Below are 24,872 nucleotides of genomic sequence, written 5' to 3' on the forward strand. Positions count from 1 at the left end.
GCAGTTCAGAAGTAGTCCTTACTGTACTGGCATGAACTTCACTTTATTAGGTTTTTAAGGTGCAGCCTTATGCAGAGTACATGACAACAGCATAATCCAGATGGAGAGCAATTAAGGGCTATACAAGGAGCAACTGTTGCATAGGTATAGTAGCTTCAGACTAAAGCTGCTTAAACATGAAGGCATTGCTGGGAGGGGTGACGGAAAGGTATCATAAAGAAGCATTTATGTGGAAGGAGCATGTCTCTCCTGGGCAGTCGTTCTAAAAAAGGGTCCTATGTACTACTGCTAGAAAAGTGAGAAAGTCACCTTCAAATCAAATGTAAAAATATTAACTGTATAATGGCATTATAGCAGGTGTGAATTTCACCCTATATAAGGCAGGTTTTTTTTTTAAGAGTCACTTCCTTTCATTGGGGGGAAGCGGGAGACAGTAATGACTCTGTCCTGAATGATGCGTTAAATAATATGTATTCAATTTATACTTGTAATACTGTTGTGGGAAACTTGTGATCTCTACAGACATTTGATCATTCTGTGTTGCTATATACTTAGCTAATATTCTGCATTTTCAGATACTCGTGAGAAAGTGTAGAAAAATATAAACTAAAGAAAGATTATAGGAAGCCAGAAATGCTAAAAGATCAAGTGGCTGCCTTTGGCCCAAACTTGAAAACTCTGAGGGAGCACAAAGGTGAGGAATGAAAATGAATATATAACAAAGGATCTATGTATAAGTGCATGTAGATGTACATACATATTTGTCTATAATATGGGATCATGTATTTTGGTGAGCTTGCTATCCAAACATTAATGTTACTCTGGTTGAAATAAGATGTAGTTTGATTGAGGAAATAGATTAGGAAACTGAACTGTTATATTTTGATTCTTTGAAATTTGATGTTGAAGTCATTGGAGTGTTTCAAACAGTATGTAAATTAGCTTTGTATATGTCTTTATCCTCTAAAGGGCTAAAGAAATTAAACTAATAGATCCCCGAACTCTGATTTTTCTTTGTGTATAAACAATGCTCTTGAAATTACTGGATTTTGTCTCACTTAAAGACAGTGGATCAAATAAACTCCTCAGTGTTTCACCCCCATACTAATCTTTCTTGATACATGCTGAAGTTTTTGTTTCACATTAAAAATGAAGGCAGCAACTAAGGCTTTAAGCTTGAGAGCATTCCAATACACATTCTTAGCCTCAGTATTCCTCATCCGTTGCGCAAACCATCATGCCCAATGCCAAGCCAAGTTCCCTGTTGAAATGTGACAAATTTTTTTTGTCATCTAGCCTTGATTGCATTGTGGAAAGACAAACGAATACTGAAGAGCAAATTTTATATTCATTGTCAAGTGCTGCTGGTTAATATTTGTGGCCCAAGAACCAGGAACTGTGGGCCTGATTTGCAGAACTGTTGGCTTAATCAACCCTTTTCCTGAAACAGACTTAACCCTTTTTGTCAGTGATCACATAATTTTTTTTTTTTTGGCTGAGACTGTATAATCCTGCCTGCTTAACCCATGTATTACCAGTCCCTTGGGATTCTTCTAAAAAAGGGATATTTTCTTTTCTACATGAAAGGAAAAAAAGTATCTTTTGGAGCATATTGTCCATACAACAATGAAGTTGTTACTCTATGACTCTGAGTGTGAGTATATAGTGGTTTTGTAAATCCCTTTGAGCCCAGTCTTGAGAAAGGCAAGTAATCCCAGTAAAAGGGTATTGCTTCATATGAAATCTTTGCAGAGCTGTGGAATGCATTCCTCCACCCCAGTTGCCCAGGCTGTTTGCATACTATAGATAAACTGCGCAAATAAATGAAACTAGCTGTTATTTTACACTGACTAGTTTTGTTTTATTATGTACATGCTCACAACCTCCTTCTCCCCTCCTGCCCAATAGTATATTGCGACTACCTATTATGGAGACTGCTGTTCCTTTGAAGCGATGAAGATGCATCCTCAAATGCATTGTCTGTCTCCTCTACTGCTTTTAGGCCTGTGCCAACCAAGTTGTAATTCTTAAAGCATGAATTCTTTCCCATTGCCTCTGAGCCTACATCATCCTAATGTGTACTGCAGGTTTCATTGTCAGAAGAGCAAAAATAACAATAAAGCAACTGATTCCCAATTTTTAATTTTCTGTAGTTATCTGCCTGTAAATATTTTCCTCTTTAATGAAATACTGAAGGAAACTTGCATTAAAATGCTGTTGATTCTTCTGTCTTTTCATTGTTGTGATTAAAAAATACTTTCATGCCCATGAGCTGGAGGATTCTGATTAATTTCCCACAGAATACAATTACTCACACCTACTCCACCTTACTGCTGTGCTAGTAACTGTGTCTTATTAATCATCATTACTATCCAGCCAAGCCTTAAAAGCTACTATAATTTGTAACATGTCACAAAAACTGTAAGAAATACCTAGTGGTAGCCTGAAGTCCTGGTCTTCTATATTACATTAACTTTTCTTTGCTGTTGCACAAACTCTACTACTAGCCCATTTGCAGTATGCAGTGGCAATAAAACAAAAGATGGTTTTATATCCTGAGTCAGAGGGAAAGGTAAAGGGGAAAATCTGTGAAACTTCGGTAATGATTCATCAGTAAGAAGGTTTCTAATATGAATGTTCCATGTGCTTTAGACATTTTTAGGCAGCTTAAGTTTCAGCAGTGAGTTCTGTGCTTTGATTTTTTTATAGTAATGAATGAGTGTGTTTTAAAATTGTTGAAGTATACTATGTTTAAACAAACAAACAACAAACACAACTTCCTGAGATTCATATAAATACTGAGCATGGACAGGACTGACAAATATTTTTATATAATAATTTAAATTACAGGTGAACCAGAAAAAGGAGGATGCAAGTGATCTAGTGATTATGCCATGATGCTGCCTCGGAGCACTGAGAGGGTACTTTACATATAATGAACCCTTATCCTGTCTGCTGGAACTGCCAGTCAGCCTACCATTACTCTAACACAGTGTATATATCAGCCCAGAGGGATTTGAGAGGAACCCACAAATTCATTTTCTTCTAGGCACAAAGCAGCCACCAAGGGAAGAGCTGGATTCAAACTGATGAAAGGGTAGAAAACATATTATCAGTATCCTAAGCATCGAATACTTTTGTAAAATACATCTCATGGTAAACGCTTCCCCAAAACCTTGTGTGAACTATTTAACAAGAGCACAAAGACAGGTGACATGCACTGGCTTTGCCAGCCAGCCAAGATCTTAAGATCTAGCTGTTTATGTTTTTACCTCCAATTATCTCTCTGGCATATAGGAGACTGCTCTTAAGGCTGCGCTGTGGAGGACGTGCTAAGTATGTTCATAAAGGTGTGGCTTAGCTCCCTAGCAATTCCATGGTAACAGGGGCGTAGTAAACTTGCCTTAAGTAAAACAAACAGGCTTTGTGGAAATCAAAAGTTGAGAATGCACGCTGTTCACATCTCTTTGATTAAAGCAGCTAATCTGTGATTGAGGGTGGTGGGCTCCACTTTGTTCCCCTACACCCAAGAGGTTCACAAGGGTTGTGCTTTCAATACCAATGCAAAGGAATGGGTTTTAGTCGTTTTTGCAATATGTGTCGTCAGAAAGAGAGATTAACTTTGCATGTTACTTTGTCACAAACATAATGTTAAATAAGGGGAAAAGCCCTGTATCATCTATTAAAATTCCCATCACCCTGTACAGAATGCCTCCTTTTACACTGAGAGGTACAGAGCAGAGCCCATAATACTGGAAAAAGTCTCCACCCTTTGTTACTGAGTCCTTTTGCCTTGTCTTCCCCAAGGGAAATGATGTGTTCTTACCAGGAGTTGACCAGCACAGGTTCAACTCTTACACAAGGCAAAACAGATTGCTGGTACTTTCATCTGGCCAGTGAGAATTGAATTTATACACAGTGTTCCCTTCTCCAGGAAGCTACATGGCAAAAGCACACTTTTTTCCTACTGTAGGTACCCCCTCAGACAGGGATTCCTGCATAGATAGAAAGTAATCCAGAGATGTGAAGAGACAAGAAGACCTGATCTTTACAGTCTTACAACTTACACAAAGTAGGTGTAAAATGCTACCCAAGATGACTCATCTGTAACAGTGATAGCCAACGTGGCTGCCTTTGGTGACAGCTGCAGGTGTTTAGTGGTAGCTGGCCATAGAAAAGCGTGATGTGCCCTGAAGCCATGGATTCTTGATACTATAAGGCAGCAGTACCCCTCTTGTTTTCCTGTTCCCATGAGTCACTGTCTTGTTTTTGCCAGGATAACTGTTTGCGCCACCAACCTCTGAACCAAATGAGGGAATGGATCCATCTTAAGGAATGCTCTACCACAATGAGGTGATGCGGTGTTCTGTTTGGTTTTAACTGAATCAGATCCAGCTTTCTGAAACTGGATTCGTATTTCAAAGCTGATTCACAGTGTAGCCCCACAAATAGTAGTGCTGAAGAATCAGAGGGGACAATAAGCCAAGGGTGGGATGAGAATGAATAGCTGAGGCTGGATGAACAAGGTATGCCTGAAATTTATGTTTATGTCAAACATATTTTATTATGAAACCTGCAGCTTAAGAGCACAGTTTGTCATATGTGGCAGGCCCAACCAACTCCTAACTATTCCCATTTCTTCAGTGGGGGTATGTTTGTTTATAGTGCATACTAGGATTTAATCTATCTGAAAAATAATGAAGGAGTAGATTGGACTTCTCTGCATCCCTGCTCACGCAAAGCAAAGCGCTAGAGAATGGAAAGGAGTGGTTGAAAGATGGTAAGTTAAAGTTATGTCCTAAAGATCTACTTCACCCAGAGCGTTATAGGTACATTCACTCTACTCACTGTGTAGCCACTCCCAGGATGTGCCAGGCAACTTTCTCTTAGGTATGCCCCAGGGCTCTTTTCCTTTTCCTCATCACCATATGTTTCAGTGTAGAAAAGGCAAAATCTTAACGTACGTTAACTGTGTCACGCTATGATTGAAATAGTTGAGAAAACCAAGGAATGACTGAACACAAGGTGACATTTCCCGTCAAACAAGGGTGTGCCACATTAGCAGAGGGCTGTGGAAAGGAGGTGTGGTAGTACTGGCACTTATAAAACGGCTCTGTCACGGTACGTTATCACAACTCCAACTTATTGGGAAGGGAAAGGGCAGAACTCATTGCACCTGCTTGCCATGTGCTCAGTTATTATCTGTGTTTATAAAGCAATTCTGTGGCTATTAAGTGATAAAATGCACTGAATTGCATCATATGGCATCTTAAATTTAAAATTTCTGCAGTATGCCAAAGGGAAGAACCTGGGTAGAGCTGTCCTCTTTTTTTCTACTTTTTTTTACTTGAATACATTTACTGACTGTACAATGTGTTTCTTTGAGGATGTTTCTTCTCAGGTATTCATATCACTCTCCAGTATCAGCCAGATATATCAGTAAGGACACTACTTCTATCTTAATTCCACTGTATTCCACAGCATATAAAATCCACCATCAGGCCAAAGGAAAAAGGATATTTGCTCGACCATGATCAGAGGTTAAAGTGAAGAGAGGGTTTGTTGAATAGAAACAATGGAATTTATTTGAGTGAGAACCTGATGATTCTACTGACATAACTGTAACTATATAATACGGTTCAGTGTAAACTAGAGTCTGCCATGCAAGCAATTGCATCTAGAGGTGCTGTAGAAACAATGAGATATCTTTGCAAAAACTGTAGTTGTCTTATCAAGTTGCAAATGGCAGAGTAGAAAATAAACTCATCTAATCATCCTAAAATTGGAATGTTAGTTCTGCTAGAGTCTGGTAGCAACAAGTCAGACAAGACTTAAATTTTAAAGACCATGTACTTTCAAGACAAAGACAGTAAAAATAAAAATACAGACGTTGTATCAGAGGCCTGATTCTCTGAGGAAATTGTTCCATCATTGTAATAGGATAGAATAGGATATAGAGCATGTTTGAAATCCCCCTGTCAGATCCTAAGTATGTAATAATTGGTGGTGGAACGGAAGTGGAGCAAAATAAACATAATAAAGATGAAAGAAGAAGAAACCATTGAATGATAGGTCTCCTATCATGTCTATTTTGGATGCACATAATTGCCTTCATCAGTTTATTATACAAAATACTTCGATGAAGTGTTTTTAAAACCTAAGTACTTTGACAGGTGGTTAAGTTTTGCTTAAGTTTTGCATTTATATTTTACTTCTGTTTATACTGTGGTGAGAAAAAGATGTGTATTAGCATATCTGTATGTGGAATAAGTTTAATTAAATTATAATGAAGAAACAGGTTAAATATCAGAGCAGCTAAATCAAATGGGAATGAAATATTATAGGAACACACCCTCATTTTTTATCAGGTTTTTTAAGTCAGCTAAGAGCTTGTGGTACAATCTGAATGAAAAACCAGAGCTTAGCAATCTCTGCCAAGATACTCTCATGAGGCCAGTATCAGCCAGTTGTCAGTAAAGCTTGAGAAAATGTTACTTGCATAAATTCATCATTAATTGTGTAATTCGTACAGTTGTTTTTTATTGAGCAATTTGGACTTCCAGTATACAGTCTTTTGTATTAACTTGGTGATCAGTTCTTTCATTGCTGCAATATTGCAGAATTGATTATCAACTCTCAGTAAGTGAGAGTAGCGTATAGCATGCAGATCTTTTGATGTAGATAGCAGCATTTACATTTTTTACGTTGTCTAATTGGTTTTTACGTTTGCATGCAAGGTGACTGGAGTTGGATATCCAAAGTTCCAGATGGCTTTGGCTGTCTCACTTTGAAATATCAGTGATTTTTTGTTTCAACGAACTTCTGAGGACTTTCTAGATCTAAAGTGTGAATGCATTTATGTGTGGGAATACAGTGGGCTAAATATCATCAATTCATTGCAGGAGTGAATGCAAAAATTGTTTTGTAAATGTTAAAGGACTACTGGATTTCCTCTCTTGCTATTCCTATGACTTGAAGTCTCTGAGTTGGTCTGTTAAATATAAAGTATAAAATGGCCCAAACTAAATGCTTCATGTAGACGTCAGGTCATTCTCATTTTCTGTTATGAGGAGTTAACCACTTGATCTTTTCACAGGAGGATATAAAGTTTGTCTTGTTGAATTTTAAACATGCGAAGTAATTTTAAATTTTGTTGTTTATAAATTAGTACAATTATTCTATTTAATTGCATTTAAATAGTAGTGAATGAAAGCCAGCATTTTGGCTTTTAGCTATTGCAGTGAATTGTGTTATCAATTTATGTATTTACTCTTTTCACTAAAGTGTGGTAGTCATGGTAGCAAGGATGGTGGTAGTGGGTTTTTTTCTTTTAAAGGTGATGTAAGAAACAAGTCATTATATTAAACCTCATCATTAAAAAGCAGGTTTTTTGCTGTTGGGTATGCAGTCACACTGACAGACTTGTAAACTGCTATATACTTTCAATGGACAAAGAGAGGATGGGTTAGTAATAGAAGTGTTTTAATCTAAGGCTGAACATCAATTTGCTTAAAAACTTGCCACAGAAATATTTTACATTGAATTTCCCTTTTCATATTATACCTGAGACTAGTAACAAAGTGACCAATTGCAATGAATATTTATTTAGGCAGATTCCAGGGGCAATAAAGCTTCACACAAAGTGAATTTTCAATCACAGGTATGGTAGATTGGAAGGTTCAGGAAGTACTTGCGTATTCATCTCATTAGGTAACAGAAATCGTATCACATGGCTTGTCTAACTTACCGCAGCTTAAAGATCCTGTCTCAACTAGTTGCAGTGAATTATTTAAAAATTTAGCTGTGAGATCAGATTGGCCAGTCGGAAAAAGTTTCTCATCAGCAGTGTAGTGCAGCATTGGAACAGGTCATCCTTGGGGGTTTGGAATCTCTGCCCTTGGAGGTTGTCGAGACGCAGCTAGACAAAGCATTGGCTAGTTCAATCTAGTGTTGGCAGTAGTCCAGCTGTGGGAACAATGTTGGACAAGAGGACTTCCAGAGGTCCCCGCCAGCGAACATTTCAATTATTCTAATTCCAGAAAACTTTGGTAAACTAGTTGAAGGAAAGCATTATTTCCGATGAGAGAAAAATCTAAAGTCACTGTGTATTTGTTGTAAACTGTTCACTCTAATGTAAATCTATAATAATATTAATGAAAGACACTACCATGCATGCATGTTTGATCTGTCCATAAATTTGATAGAAAAGTAAATGCTTAGATCTTCAAAAGCCTGATACCTGTAATCTGGAGAAATTTGGCTAAACAGCATACACCTATACTCCAGTGGGAGCTGAGCATGTCTAAAACCTTTGTAGGATTAAGAGACTGGATTGATTATCATCCCATAAAGGAGAGAAGCTACGTAAAATAATAGGGAAAGTAATTTCATTTTTATTTATCTAGCCTAGTCACCAATTTTATGTTTTAATTTACCTTCGAGTCAATAGAAATTAAATTCCAACTTATACAGGATTCTAAGTGAATGCTTTCAGTATGGCTTGATGGGTCTAGTATCTGTAGGGTAACAATCCATTGGAAACCACCTTTCTGAAGCACTTTTGCATATTGTCGAGCTTTTGTGATTATCCCAATGGAAATTATTTCAAGGCTTCTACCTTGCATTGTAATCATGACAGACCTACCTGGCAGACCAAAAAATCAGATCTCTCCAAACATCTGGACAGCAATCAAAGAACACTGTTAAGAAGTTGTTCCCATGCCCTTTCCCACCCATTTGCTCTTAAAGAAAGGATGCCAGAAAATTCTTTACATATGGGTTTATGTTTCAGGAGTTACCATAAGCTCCTCCTTCAGAATATACAGTTGCTTATAATCCCATCCAGGAGCCAAGGACTGAATGAGTATGGAATCTAAATGTCTTTTCACATTTACCTATAGATCACTTGCAGATCTTTTACTTCCTGTGCCAGTTCAATTTGGAGATGCAGAGGCACACAGAGAATTTACTACTATCCCTGTTGTGCAGATAAACGCCAAGGCTCCATACTTATTTAATTTAGCATTTCTGTTTCACAGAACCACAGAGTAATTTTGTCTAGAAGAGACTCTGGAGCTCATTTGGTCCAATCTGCCTGCCCCACCAGCATGGCCGATTTTGAAGTTAGACCCAACTTCAAAGTTAGTTCACTTTTCTCAGGGCATTTCAAACCGTTTTACAAGGTTAAACATCATCATCATTGTCTTCCTTTTAACTGATAAGTAAAGTATTCATAAGGAAGACAAATAACTTTTCAATATCATACAAGTTTGGAATGGAAGATTGACTTTTAGCTTCCCTGAAAGGTAACTGAAGTATTGCTGTAGATTTGACTGTGGCCAGGATATTACTCCAGATCTCATGTTGCCAAGTTTCATACTCCTTTTATTAGGCTATAACAAAAGAACTTCAGTGATCAGGACGTTCAGTCCACAGGGTTTTTTAATAATAATATAGTAAAGGTAAAAGGGGGGGGTGGTGTTTTCTTTTCTTTTTTTTTTTTGTCTTTGTTTTCTTGATTCATGAAACTGGATAGTGTGTTCAGTAAGAATGAAATTGTCACTACAGATTTGTCCATTGCAAGCACAATGCATTTAATGAGCTGCTTCAGTGTTCTCACGTGATCTAACTGTAAAACCGTTCTATTTTCCAGTTTTGTTTGTTTGATTAAAAAAAGAAACAAACAAAATTAACACAATACTGAACTTGCATAACAATGAATGTCCATCTTTAAAACTTTTGTTCTTCTCCCAGTTACATTTATGAGACATTATCCTTGTATGGAGCCTACAAACAAGAACCTCTATAAATATGCCTGCCAGGATTAAAGCTAAAGGTGAGCAATAACTCTTTATTTCAGCAAGTTCTTGGTTACAAATTAACTTTGCTAATGCTCAGTGTACAAGGGCTTGTCCCACATGTTGTTTCAGGAAGTGGATCCTGTTGCTGTTCTGTGGAAACATGCAGTGTCATTCCTTTAAATTTTTTAGATCAATAACATTGCAGAGACTGATATAATTAAGGATTGCATGCAGTGAGATGGAGGGTTGTGGATAGAAGGTGAATGGGAAAACAGTTGCATAATCTGATATTTGAAAATGTCTGAAATCCCAGGAAGGCCGGTGTTTATTTAAATTTTTCTTTTAAACATTTTAGAATATGTCTGAAGTCAATTTAGCTAGAATAGTTTAGATACGTTAGTAACAGTAGGAGTATCTGAGTCAAGATAGTCTAACAGTAGAAACCAGATGGGTTTTCTAGGAAGAGATATGACATTATATTGGATGAGCTAATATAATTGCGAAAAGCAGACAAGCTTTTGGGCTCACTAGCCTTTGATACCATGCATAGATTTCAAAGAAGTTTTCAAAGGTCTTTGCACTGGTATGAGTAGGACTTCTTTAATTTGACATGTTGCTGTAGGTGAATTACGATACCTTTTTCTTTCACGTTAGATCCTAAAAGACAATTACATAGGTATTAGCATTCTCTGTGCCAATTCACTGAAGCCTGTGAGCGTATATGTCAAGCCGGCCAAGAATATATCATATGTATGATCTTCTATAGAAATCTGCTAATTATAATCCCATTTTGTATGAAATAGTTACATATTAGGCCTATGAAATGGCACCCTCACGAAGGCAGCTAAATTGTAGCAGACCGGTACTTTTTTTCTCTGCAGGTAGCTACAGGTAAAATCCGTGTTTACATTTATGTGTACAGACACTGCCTCCCCCTAAACACCCCGATGATATATGTGTGTTTGGGAGGGGAGGAATTGGTTGGGATAAGAGAAACAGTTCTCACACTTCATGTATTTTTATGGCTCTTATTACAGACTTAAGGGATAAGAATCATCCCATACACAATGAACAGGCTGTTATGCTGCTTCGTTACCACTATATCCAAAGGATATAACTAATCAAAAGGAATATGAATGGAATTTTATTCTACCAAGGACTTCTAGACATGTATTGACAGAGGAAAATATATCTGTTGCATAAATTCAGCAATGCCAGAAAATATAGTCCTGAAAACATTTTGAATATGTAAATATATATAAGTTACAGACTGAAGTTTTCATCCCTGAGTGTTTGGGAATTTGCCCTTTCTCTAACGATGATCTATCTTCAGGACTGTTTTTCAGGCAGCTGCAGGTGTGAGCAGCAGGGGCAGCAGCTGAGAGGCATTTAACAACTGTCTTGTGATGTTCAGTGAGATACACCTGTGCACCGCGAAGTTCTCTGCACGGCCTCTGCGGGGTAAGCACTTGCAGTACGTGAATTCTAAGATAATTCACGTGAGACAGCATCCTTGAAGGGTAGTTCGCTTTCATTGAAATAAATGGAAATAGTCTTGGTAACGGTGTTAGCGACTGAATCGGTGTTTGCCGAAGGAGGTCCATAATAACTGCTATAATTAACCAATTATAAAATTAGCATGTTAAAAGAAAAGAAAATGTGATGTTAATATTTAAACCCATCAGATAATCACAGTTAAATGTCCAGCTCTGCATTTTCCTGTGATAAACATCAGTAGCTAAATAGCAGCACTGTTTTTCATTCAGTGAAAACTGTATTTCAACACACTAATGTTGAAGTACAAACTGAATACTTAATTAAACAAAAGAAAAATTATGACTAGTCTAACCTGCAGCATTTGGCCTTTAAAAATCATTAGTAACTCATTGGTGGTGGCAATAGGAAAAATAGTAACATAGTCAAAACAGTTTAAAGGCTTTTTGATTTTCATTTTTGCTTTAAAATAAGTTTGAGTTTGACAATGTCTCCAAAAATTGTCTCAGTCCCCGATGTTACAAATATTACTACTGCTCCCATCGAGCAGAAATGCTTAAAGGAGTATTTTCATAGTAGCTAAAGTAGGTGATGTTTTCCCATTGTAGAGTCCTACCTGTGAAACAGAAAAGAGGTATAGAGAAAAACTGCCCCTCTTGGACTGCGGTTAATGCCCAGGAGACAGTTCTTTACTGAGCAGTTAGAGGGTAGAAAATACAGGCCTTGACGTTTCTATTTTGCAAAACACCCTAGATACGCCAAATTACTTTACTAGGACCCACCTTTGCAGACCATATGCAGAATAGGGCCTAAAATGCAAAGTACTTTCTGCCTGTAATATCCCTTAAAAATTCCCGTGTAATACTACACTTTTATTATACATTAACATTGGCATCGGTAGCTCAATCCATACGCAGCAACGCGCTCAAAAGGCAATTAATTAGAAGCAGGTGAAGACTTTTGTTTTGTGCCTTTCCGAGCTAAGTCACAGATCGTGTTTTAGCAACCGTACGTGTGTATTCTTCAGATTTCCAAAAAAACCCGGGACCCGGTCTGAGTGCGCAGACCCCCAAATCCCCCCATACGCCGGGCGAGGGGCCGCGGGCGGCCGCGCCTCTCCGCGGGTGCGCAGCCGGAGCGCGCACCGCCCGCGCCCAGCGCCGGACGGGATCCCGCAAAACTGAAAGCAGGTAGAGGCACTTCCTGCAGGCAGAATTAAAGGGAGAGAAAGGGAGTTTTCCTCTGATCTCCCTCAAAAACCAATCAGGCCAGATCAGCCGGGCGTTGATTCTCCCTCCGTCCCTCCTACACCTTTCCCAAAGGCCCAATGGCTTTGGCCCTCTGGGAGATTGACTAGAGTCACATGAGCTGCACCAAGGGCAGGTAACTCAGGAGAGGGGAAGGGGAAGGGGGAAGGAAAAGGAAAAAAAAAAAAAGAAAGAGAAAAAAAAAAAGCCCAAGCCCAGGCTGGGCTTCTGCCATGATGTCAGAGGGAAAGAAACCCACAGCTTGCTAATTTCACCTCCCAATCAGCCCCGGGAAGAAGGAGATCACCGGGAACAGGTAGAGATGCAAGCTTTCTCCATTTTTTTTTTTGTCTCAAACACCCTCACCTCCTAAAGAGCTCTTTCTCTCCTCTTGATATTGTGACTCCTCGTTCGCTCCTTTCCCCTTTGATCACTTGGAGGTAGGGGGTGAGCCTTGTGGGATTTTTTTTTTTTTTGTTCTTTTTTTTGTTTGTTTGTGTGTCTTTCTTTTTTTTTCCCTTTTTTTTTTCTCTCTTTTTTTGACCTCTGCTTTTGATTGTAGTTGTTTCCCCCTGTGGTCATGACGGCTTCGCACAGTGACTCTTTGGTGGTGTTGTTTGGGGCAACAGCTGGTGCATATGGGGCTAAACTGGGTTCGGATGAGAGGGAACTAATTCTCTTGGTGTGGCAAGTTGTGGATCTACCCAGCAAGAAGGTATGGCTTCGACACCCGGTCCGAGGGCGCGTTGCCCGGGCGCAGGGCGAGCAGGCTCGCCCGGCCGCTCGCCGCCTCCCCGGAGCCGTTTGTTCATTTCACAAATGCACCGAGGGGAGGGGAGGGGAGGGAGCGGGGCCCCGCGCCCGGGGTCAGTCACTCCCCGGGTTAGGCACTCAAGGAGGTCCTTTTTGTGCCGTTTGGAGGGAAGAAGTCACTTTCTTTAGAAAGTTTGGCCGCTTCCACCCCCCTGCCCCGGCCCCCTTAAAACCTCTGTAGCTTCAAATTCGAAGATGTCTACGGACTTTTGAAGCTTTCGAACAAAAAGCTGCCCTTGGTAGGCTCCAAACGTGCATGCTTTCATGGGAGCTGTCTCAGGGAAACGTTGGACCCTTTGCGGCCTGCTGCGGGAGGCTTTTTTTTTTTTTTAACCAAAGTTTGGGTAACCTTTAAGAGAATATTGACTTCCTTTTAATTTTTAGGCTAATCTGAAAATATGCTCTGATTTTTTTTTTTTTTTTCTAAAAGCCCTATCATAAACAAGAACCCCCTAGAGATGAAGGGCTTTGATAAAACAAACATGACGATCAATTTCATGAATAGCTTCAGGAAACTGCCTTAACATTATGTGATCTTCCCTTTGCAATTAACAACTCCTGCAAAAATGGGTGCTAACTGCAAAAGGCGTCCCATGAAAACCGGCTCCGATTCACCGAAGCAGGGAGCGTGGCTCTCCTGGGTGGGAGGGAAAGAAACCGAGGCAAAAGGTTTCGATTTGTGAAATCGACAAATGCTTTTTCTCATTGCGGTTGTTACCGGGAACGTGATACTGCACCTTTCTGATTTTGCTGCGGTCTGAACGCCTCGTTAAAAAGAGCTAATTCGATTGTTCCTCACTTCTGCCCCTCATTTCTTAACTGTTTTTAGGTAGGGACACTACACAAATCCCTGGTGAAAGCAGACAATTTGGACTTAAGTGACCAGTGTCGTGAAGCGAGTGGCTTAACGCCAGAGGGATTGGGCAAAGCTGAGCCACTGGACCGGGTTCTTCAACAGGTGAGGTGCTGCTCTCGGGAGCAGGGGCTCCTCAGGGTGAAGCCTGGGGACAAGATTCAATTGATTTGGTAAAAGAAATAGACTTTAATTTTGCCTTTCACTTTGAAATCGCTAGCAAGTTTTTGTGCTTATTTTAAAGCTAGCCCAAAAGAGACCTGAGCCATTTGACATGGGAACCCTGTAATTCTGAAACAGTTATGTACGATACTAGCGTATTGGAACTGATGCTCTAGTCCTTGCAAGATCTGGCTTATGATTATTTTGATGGGTCTACTTTTATTCCAAATCTCTCAAGCCTTGAAAGAGTAGGCTGCTAAGAGCACTTCTTCATTTAGCAGTGCTAATTAAACTTTCAAAATTTAGGTGGTACCTTTTAATCTACAGGTTCACTGCTATAATGTGTGTTAAAAAATTTGACCTTTTCTCACTTGTTGTTCTTAAAGTTTGTTAAAATCTTCAAAACTATACTTTCATAAAACATCAGCTGTGCTTGTTTATCATTCTTTTCCAGATGAGCCTAATTAGTTTAGTGGATTATGAAGTGATTGGGTTTTTTCTACGATTTCTGTATTTTGCTCTTTGGCTCACTTAGTATCACACTAAGACAGTAAATCTGTAAATTTGTATGATACTTGCTGTTTAAGAGGCCCTAAGTTACCTAAAAAATTTTAATGCAAGTACTGTACACATACGTGGTTCCTGAAAGTTTACTTGATTTCATTGTCTTTTCTACATACGAAATGTGCTTGAATGGAAAAATACAATAGTGCATTTTTGTGTAACATATAAAACTGGCTTTCCACACCTTGTCTGAATCATTCGTGGGTGTGTTTCAGCAAGAAACTTGCTTAGGCAGTAGAACAGGTTCATGTTGCTGTAACTTCTGGTGACACAAATAACTTGGCAGACAAGGTCCTAACCCTCTTTGATACTGCGTGGTTAACACTTCACTCTGGAGTGAGTATCTTTGAAAATAGAAATGTGTAACTTTTATGTGTCTTAAGATCTGTCAACATTAGCTGCAGATGGCATTTATTCTATTTGCACTGGTTTTGCCAGAATCCAAGACCATGAGGTGATATATTTTTTTATTTTTTTTTTAAGCTTCAAAATAACCCCTGAGAAAATGTGCAGCTGCAGGTTTGATCTTGTCCCAGATCTTGCACTAAAGACATCTGGAACAGCTTAGCCTAGTACACTCTGTTTACCTTTATAACAGACACACTTTAATTATACTCAATACTTTATGAGAGATTGTATCTTATTGCCGTAAATTGCACTGTAGGTGGGTCTGCTTTAGCAAATAAAAGGAAATACTACCTTTGTGTGTAGGTGGGTAGAGACTCTTGAAAAACAACAATTTTTTTCCTTTTTGTTTGGCGTATCTGTGCAACTAAATAATGATTTTGCTGTGAATTGTTGAATGCCAGTTATGATGTGGCCAGTTCTGTCATAGGGCTTCTGGAACACACTTTACCTAAGCTCACCTCCCTTCCCCTCCCCTCCATGTGTCCTGACTCAATGGGAGTTAGGAGAGAATTAATTCATCCTCCCACTTGCAATGGTGGCGAAAAGCAAAATTCCATATTCTTTAATAGTAGATCCTTTTCGGCATTTTTTTAAGATAAGTCCATTAAATATTTTAATTGCATCTCGTATTTTAAGGATGGGTCAGGTATTTGTCAACACATACAGATTTTTTTTTTTCTCAGTTAAGTGTTTTGATTAGCAAAAGCATAGGTGGGTGAAACGGTTATTTGAAAAGGAGGAGGAAAAGGAAGTAGACTTGTACCTTGATTTGAGATAATGTTATAGAGTACGTGAAATTAGCTTTCCACACCCTGCTTGGATTGTGGTAGAAAATTTGATGATGCAGCTGGAAAGTGCTCACTTTAGCACACATCTCAATCATGTAAATGAATGTTTCAGTGCCTGCTTCTGGCTTTTGCCTTGGGTTCCCAGTCTCTACATGTAGAGGGAAGTGAGAATCACTAAGCACAAATCCATTGTAACTTTTACCTGTGCTTCAGAGGTTTCTCCCAACCTCAACCGTTCCGTGATTCTGATTCTGTGATTCATAACTGGTAAACAGTAGATCAGCTACTGTGGGTCTGGAGTTTTTCCACTGCCCACAGAAGACCTCCTTCTATTACTGTTTAGTTCACTTTTCAGCAATGATAGGGTCTACCAAAAGCCTGTAATCTGTGGTTAAGTCTTTGCTTGTAACAAAGCACTTCAACAAATAATGCATCATTTCAGTCTTACTTCGTATTCTTACAGTGTTACATCTCACATGACTTACAACTTGGGTTTGTCTTAAGAAATATTCTAAAATAGGCTTCCCCCGATACGTTTTTGCTGTGTGATTTTACAAAGTGAGGTTCTGAAGCACAGTGCCCCCAAATAACCGAGCTGCTTGCTGCAGTGTGTTCTGTACGTTTTGCTGAAAGTTTTTAAATACTGTGCTTGTCCAGGGTAACAAGCATTTGATTCCACAGATGCTAGTGTGTTTGTGGGATCCAACTATATTTTCTGATAGGTGATGTGCAATGTTTTGATAGCTGTGTTTTGAGTGGGGAAGGGAGATCCTGGTAATGTACAAGTATTAGGGAAGTAGTTACCTGAAGTCATAAAACGTGTGCCCTTTGGAAGCAGTCTGCCTCATGTATTTAGTTCAAAATGGCAGTAATAACTTAACTCTGTTGTTGGACCAATAATGGTGAACTTACAGCTGCTGACGGAGACGTGGTGTTGTAGTTGCAGAATGCTACTAAGTAGAAAAACGTGAGGACTTTTTTTAACAAAGTAAGTAGGAGATCTCTAGTTCAAGTGTGTGTTTAGAACTGCCTTGAGCCTGTGATGTAAGCCTCTAAACAGGCATTACCTGCACTACTTAGTAAAGGGAAGAGCATCCTACATTTCTTCCTGCATTGCTAGGGCATTCTTGCTAGGTTTCATTGTTCAGATCCTCAAATCACAGGACTGGCTTAATTAGCATGTTATTTCTATTTAGAAAAATAACTGCTGGAGCTTTATGGTTTCCCAGTTTCTAGGCTTTTAAGGGAGAAAATTGTTTTCTGGTTGCTCTCTGAAACCTTGTAGGAATGGAAGCTTTTTAAAGAGCAAAACCAAAATGAACTTTGCCTTTCTCTCAGCCCCATTAGTCTGTCATCAAAAGGCTGACATCTTCATGTGCTTCTCTGATTCTAGCCATGGGGGTTCTAAGTTAAAGATCGAACACCGAGTTGAAAGTGTTGCGGATTTCTTAATCCTTCCCATACAGAAAACCTGGCTGAATCAGTATGACTTGCCTTAAGACATGTTACTTTCCTTTTGCAAGGCAATATTTGCATGTCTCCCTGACAAAGGATAAGTCTAAGAAGAGCTAATAATTTTGGAGAGCTGTCTGCAGTATTTAGCTGTAATTACCATCTTACTTTGAACGATATACATAAAAAGGGAGAGGTTCTCATGAGAGCTGGGTCTGCTTTTGGACCTATTGAAAGCATCCAAATTTCATCTACGGATTGACATTTAAGTGTTAAGGAGTTGTTTGAAAGACTGTCCTAGTCTTGCTGATCTTTCATCGCATTGTACATCGAATCCAATACATCAATGATAGATTCAATTCATGTTCTTAAGCAGAAAGACAAAGCTGGGCCTTATTTCGCCCACTCTCCTAAACTATGCACAAATTGAAAATACTGAGGGGTTGCCGCTTCATCAGGTGGTAGCAAATTACCAGTTCTGTAAAGCGTGTTTGGATGCCTATTGATTCCAGCTGAGCTGCAGGTGCAATTTATTTTCTCACATATCAACAAATTCACCAAGAAACAAGCTGGTTAGATGAGCATTTGGAAACAAATGGGATGGGGGGAGAGGCGGAAGAACCAGTGAATTCCTCTAACCTGATAAACCGGTTACAACTTTTTTTTTTAAGAGAAACTTGTTCTGCAGCCTCCTCTTCACAAAGTGCTAGCAGAAAGTTTTCTTGGCTTGCTTGCCAGCTGTCACACCTTCATTTTGGATAAATGATTTTGTTTTATACACCTTTGAGCCTTCAGACTGCAGAAAAAAGCCTGAAAATGCAGGGTGAATTTTTTTTTTTTTTTGGAGCCTCATGGTTGGTCTTCCAACTTCACATTATTTGGTGACTGCATCACCTCAATCAAACTCCTAACAGAGTCTGTATTTTGGAATATTTGCTGGGTCTGAGTTCTGAAGTTTTGGAGCAGGTGTTTGGCAAACCTTTGGCAAGTGTTACTAAGCAGGCTGTTCTCTCCACAGCAAATACTTAGGGCGTAGTTTCACAAGATTTGGCTTCAGCAGTGAAGCCAGCTTCTTTCTTGCCCCTGCACCATGCTTTGCCATCTTTTTGTTGTGTCAGTAAAACTCTTTGTGAAGCTGTGCTGTAAACAGGATCACTGAAATGAGCAGGTAGGGTGGGAACTTCTAAGCTGCTTTGCTGTCCAAGCTCACGTCCCGTGAAACTACACCCTTTGGTTGTATTTTCATGATCCAACATGTTTGATGGCGATACCGGCTTCAGATATTTCTGCCCCCACGTCATGTTCTCAAGCTGCAGCTGTACAAAAACTTTTTAGTTGCACTTTTCACTTAGGTAGGTGCTGCTACTTGGACCTCTCTCACCTGCGTTCTGTCAATACAAAAGTTTTTGGGGCTGCGTATTAAATTGGAGCAGAGCGCTGTTCTGTGTTAAAAACAGTTGTGGTTTGGAGCGGTTCTGTCTGGTGTACAGTGTGGCAGGTGAGGTAGTTCTTCTGAGGGCAGCCATAGCACCGAGGTGTGGGCAAGCAGTGTGGGTGAAAGGAGAGAAACGTTTTAAGACAGGTTGGCCACCAAGCAGTTTGTGTTGTGAAACTGTGGCCTTGGTTTGGTATCAGCAGTGAGTGACGAGGATTTCCTGACAGACACACAAGGCGGCCTTCAGGTTGTCAGGGCAGCTAAGCGATAAACTCCTGCTCTTACAGGAGGGCTGAGTGTACTGTGTGCATGTAGCCTTATGCGGGATTCTTACTATATATTAGCATCTAATAGCTCCCTGATTCCATTGATAAACTTAGATGAGCATTGGTTAAATTATGTTTGGTACCTAATATTGGAATATTGTCAGTCTTTATTGTGGGGAAGTGAGGGTGTGCTAATGCTCCCTGTAGCTGCAGGCTGTTACAGCGTGGAATTTTTTTTCTTTAGCGATAAAAATGGATGGCTAACTCTTATTTCAGAACAGTAGTTGTAATTCTGTTGTTGATGGTACAGGTAAACTATTTTTCCTTTTACAAATCCTCTGTGCTACCCAGCTCCCACTACGTTATTATTGAAACACTCAAATCTGTTCTCTCAAAAACAGAAGTGTTAATAGCAGGAACAGTTACTCTGTTACATATATAATATATATACACGTATGCATGAATATACATATGTAGGTCATGTGAATGCATATGTTATTGGCAGCATTTATATTCTGTTAGGTTTTGTGGAAAAGCAATAACCTTAGCTTCTCTGAAGGCTGCAATACTTTGCTCTGAATTCCTTGAGTATTCTCTTAAGCCTTGCTTTGTTCCTATATTTAGGTGCATTTCACTTCAGACTGAGCAGAGAATTAGATAAAGGAATTTGTCTAAAGCTGCATGTTCATTTCCTTGCAAGCATAAAAATGTGGTAGTCTTGGCTAGCTGCACTATCTTCTTCTAATGAATATTGGCACTTCTAATTTTAGAAGTGAATGATTTGGCCCAGTGGTTTGAGGACGAGTAGACTTTTTATGATAGCGGATGCTGCTGCTTGTTCTGGTGAAGTTAAACAGTAACATAAATCTCTCACCAAGTCTGGGTGGATTAGCATATATAGAAAAACAAACTTTACTATGACCTGTCCAGAATAGCTTGAATTGCCTGTCTTCACACAGTGGGATATTGTGCAGTGTTTGAAAACTCTGTCACTAGCTGCGAGTACATCCAAGTGTGCTATAATATTGTAACTGAATACTTGAATTTCTCTTGAAATTGTACTTGCAGCTTTTTTTCAAGTCATTGGAAGACAGTAAAATACAGGGTAGAAGCCTTTTAATACAAAGATTACTGGATTACGTGATCCTCAAAGGCTTTGAACTTATTTCCTCTAACTTGCTGTAAGTAGCTACTCAAAAAGTCACTGGAAATGTGTTAATGAACTATTGTCAGGGTTTTCAAAAGTGGCTGAGGAAAAAAAAATGTGGAATAAAGGATTTGTATTCTACCATTTTGACAATAAGTGTACATGCGGTGCTTCTACCAGTTCTTAAATGTTAACATGGAAGCAGCTTAGAAAACTTTGTGTGGATACTCTGGATTGTCTGCAAACCCCCACTGTTTTCCTCTGGTAGCATTTTATCTGGTTCTTGTCGCAGGTTTTGAAAGGATTGCACAGTTCTTGCATCTGTGTATTGGTTTACTTGGAATTTTTTTTTCCTTTCTAAAAACAACACCACCCTTAAGTTACATGCAGAAGGTCTTGGGTAGTTAAGTGCTGCCAAATGAGGGCAACATCTCTGTCAACATGTTGCAGCACTTCTTTGCTGAACAGTTCGGTTTAAGAGTGACGCATAGATGCTGAAATTGATACTGCTAGCAAAGCAGTGTTGTGGCCAAAACTAAAAATGCTGATTGGAGATTATTTTTTTTTCTAGCAACATAATATCAGCCCTGTTTTATTTTATAATTTCTATGGTTAAAATTGGAACTTTTTATTAGAAACATAAACAGTAATTCTCCCTCTTCCTCACATTCATGTCTTTGCCATCTCCTGTCTGCTCTGGAAAAGCCTTTTTTTCTTGATAGTAGTTGCTGCTTTGCCTAAAAACTGCAGAGATACCATGTTGTTGTTTTCTTTCGTGATCAATTTCTGTTAGCTACAACCTTATTTCAAGAAAGGAGGAAAATATTGATACTCTGAAAGGCAACTTCACGTGTGTGTCCTAAGAAGGTACTGAACCAGAACTCATGTTTGCTCTACAAACCATTTTTTTGTGCTTTTCTCTGGTAAATCAGTGTTGATGTTCTTTAAACTGTTCAGAACGTACTCCGGTATACTTCTATACAATAGTGTCTGTTCTTGCTTTGTTTATAAACAGCTGCTTTACTAATCTGTCCCTCATTCATTAAATCCACATGCTGTGAAGGTAGGTGTGAGTTATGAGATGAATATTATGCAAAAGGTATTGGGAATTGAAATTTAAATGGTCACCACTTGCGACTGGTGACAACACAAAAAAACCCCTAAAACAACCCTGCCACTTCTCCCAAACTTCCATTTAAAAATATCTTAATTTTTCTACACACCGCCCCCCCCACCCACCCCCCTTTCTTTGTAGAGCTGCAGTGGGCAGAGAGGGGCAAAAAGCATTGAGAAATGGATATTGTGTTAGCACTAAAATATTGGAAAGAAGCTGAATTTTAAGATTAAGAAACAGTTGTATTCTCTTTTGCAAAAGCTTGGCTCCTGTGATGATTTCGGATACCTGTTAGTTTAAAAGATTCTATTACTAGAGTTCTAGGGCAGTCTCTGAATTGTGATTTCAATTCAGTAAGAGTGATAACAAAACATAATTAGTGGTGTTTCCATTCTCTGGCTCTAATTCTACAGAAATTTAAGCATGTGCTTTAACATTATAATGGATTGTGTAGACGTTGGCAGTGTGTGAAATTGAATGTCTTTACAGAAATTATGGCAGAATTACTTTCCTGATAAGTAATTCTGTTGCAGTGAATTACACTAAGAGTAAAGTAGAGCTATAGTATGCAACTTTGAAAATAAAAGTGCAAACACCAAAGGTTTTGCTTTGTAAGTAAATCTTAATTGTAGCTGTGTACCTGAAAGCTAATTTAGGAGTCCTTTGCAGCTGAAGAGAGACACAAAGCAGTGTATAACACGTCAAACCTCTTGAAACCAGTAACTGTTGGTTTGTTGGGGGGGATGCATGAGATTGAGAAAATACATAGCAGTCATAAGAATATGACTATGACAGAGTTTTGGGGTTTGCTTGATTGATTACTCGACTGTATTAGCCAATGTTATTTCTTACAGCAGAACTAAACTGTTACAGGATGAATTTTTGCTTATTGTAAAGCAAGTGAAATGGCACCATGTAAATACGAAGTGCAGGAGAAGAAAGCTGCTGCTTTTATGGTATGCTTAAAGAAACAAAAGAACATAGAAATCAACCCCCTCTTCCTCTAAGCTTCAGACACTGAGAATTAATCACAAGAAGCTGTGTGACTTGCTTTGTATTCCAGACAACTCATATCAAGTCTTTTCAGTCATAATGAACTCACTTTGGAAACAAGAAGCTACCTGAAAGAGAGGATGTAGTTCTAGAAGAGGAAGCAACATCTAAGTAATGTCACCATTATAATGTCACCATTATTGCCCTTGTTCTGTATTGGGCAAGTCTGAATCCCTTGGAATGCAAGTGTAAATTCTGGTCTTATTCAGTTATGAACTGCTGAAATCTTAGAGGTAATGATTTCTTACTCTTATTTTTCCTTCTATCAAACGTAATCAATCTCTGATGCGTGGGATTGCTACCCTAATCTGTGACTTTAAAATTTCAGGCATTAAAGGCAAGCTGACTTAGGGATCTACTTCCAGTTCTCCTTTACGTTTTTGTGAAAGCATGTTGAACAAGAAAGGGAAAACTCCACGTTTCTGAAGCAGAGTAGAGCCAGTTTATAAAAGTTGGACTTTTTTGGTGATATTTGTAAGGGTTTGAGCAAGAATCACTTGAATTAATGTAAGCAAAGATACTTTATGGATCTCAAGGCTGTTATTCAGGAAAGTCCATGCCTATGATATTCTTGCAGTATAAGTTTAACAGAGAGGCAGGAGTATGAGAGAATCTTGAAGGAAACTGAATTGTGGATAATAGGTATGTCTTCTTTATTTTTATGTCTCATCTTCTTTTTACTTTCCCTGGATATTACTACAAAAACAACCTGAAAAATGACCCAATAGAAAAAAATGCTTTAATTTTGCACGTATTGGCTTTTCTCCTACAACTGGTTAAGCTTGCACTACAAACAATGAGGTAGTGTTGAGTAAATAGAGCAGTACCATGCATTACAGTCAATAGAGCCAGTGCTAAAGATCACATTGCTAATGAAAGTTTGTCCTTGAAACAGAGGTAAGTGGGAGTGGGGGAGGTATAGAACACTGTGAGAGACAGCTTGTGCTTAAGTCAAGACTTTAGGAAATATCGCAGTCACGGCATTAATTAAAACGTAGAGTTTGGAAAGTATGTTCAACCTTGTCTTTCAGGCTGTAATGGCTCGCTCTGAGTTGAGCTGATAGCAAGCACCCTGTGAGGAGTGTGAGGCACCATTGTAATCCTGCTTGAAATGTAGGTAAAAGGTTGACAGACTATGGATTTTTTTACATTACTGATATTCAGAGTTTCCTTTTGCTTAAAGACAGACTCGGGAATAATCTATGCGAACAAATGCTAAGGTGTTCTGCAAGATATACATCTTTTTTGCATTATTTTGTTGTTTTTGATAGCTAGTGGCCTCTTTCATACAGGTTAATTTAAAGGTGAAAACTTATTTTATGTCAGTAAGTGTTTCCTTATTTAGCAGTTTCCTCAGACATAATATAGTAGTAAAGTAAGTCCAGAAACTGTGAAATTCTTATGTTGCTGGACTGGGGTGCTTTATCTTGCACAAGACTAACTTCACGTAGCTTATTTGTGGAGTACTCTGCCTATTTCAACACTCTCTTATTAAAGCAGATTGTGCTTTTGAAGATAAAAGCTGTGACCTGACTGCTGTGACATTTAGATGGCCTGAACCATGGTCTTGCCTTTTATGCTTAATGCATTACCTGAATTAGATGCTGTAGATACCATAGCTGGAAAGCATGCAAATAATCTGGTGTTGCAAACTTCCATCTAAGAAATAATTAAGCAAAAATGGTCATAAAATGCTCAAATGGCATGGCTTGGACAGATCTTTGTCTTGGCAGAGGGTTAGATTTTTGCATTCTTTCCTAAGGAGAATTAAAACTTTTAGTTAGCTGTTGTTTACTTTGTCGCACAAAGACCTAGGACCAATTAAAATGAGCCAAAGAAAGAAATAATGTGGAAGTTTCACCCTTAAGACAGTTTATCACAGTCCTGAGTCACAATGGTCTGTTTTCTGTGCTCTACAAACCTGTCACTGCACAGACAAAGCATGACAACTCTTGCTCTGTTTCTGTATTTCGTATTCTACCTGTTGCTGAACTGTGCTAAACAAACCTATTTTTATGCAGAAAATTAGCTATAGGCTACCCTCACCTAAGCTTAGAGTTTCCAGTCTCTCTATGTAATTCTGAAGGAGTATGATGAATTTTAAAGTACTTTTTGATGTTTTCTTGAATGGGAGGATGTGATAAACTTGAAGAATACCTTCCATTTTTCTCCCTTGAACTCTTGCAGTCATTATAAGAGGTATATATAGGCTGTGTGCCTTCCTGACTTGAGAACTCTGACCTATGTGATGACAATGAGGAGGAGGACAGGAACTT

The 24,872-nt window shown here is 38.9% G+C and overlaps 1 protein-coding gene across 3 annotated transcripts in view; it reads left to right on the forward strand.

Annotated features, from left to right (window-relative positions):
- The first annotated feature begins 13,121 nt into the window (after window positions 1-13,121).
- ESRP2 (epithelial splicing regulatory protein 2) overlaps window positions 13,122-24,872 on the forward strand; it is a 45,241-nt gene continuing 33,490 nt past the window's right edge. For all 3 annotated transcript variants that reach the window (XM_059824937.1, XM_059824938.1, XM_059824939.1), the window contains exons 1-2: window positions 13,122-13,256; window positions 14,184-14,312. In XM_059824937.1, coding sequence (XP_059680920.1) covers window positions 13,122-13,256; window positions 14,184-14,312 — 264 coding nt within the window. The remainder of the gene's footprint in view (window positions 13,257-14,183; window positions 14,313-24,872) is intronic.

The sequence above is a fragment of the Gavia stellata genome, chromosome 15 (assembly GCF_030936135.1).
Source record: "Gavia stellata isolate bGavSte3 chromosome 15, bGavSte3.hap2, whole genome shotgun sequence".
In the NCBI taxonomy this organism is placed as follows: domain Eukaryota; kingdom Metazoa; phylum Chordata; class Aves; order Gaviiformes; family Gaviidae; genus Gavia; species Gavia stellata.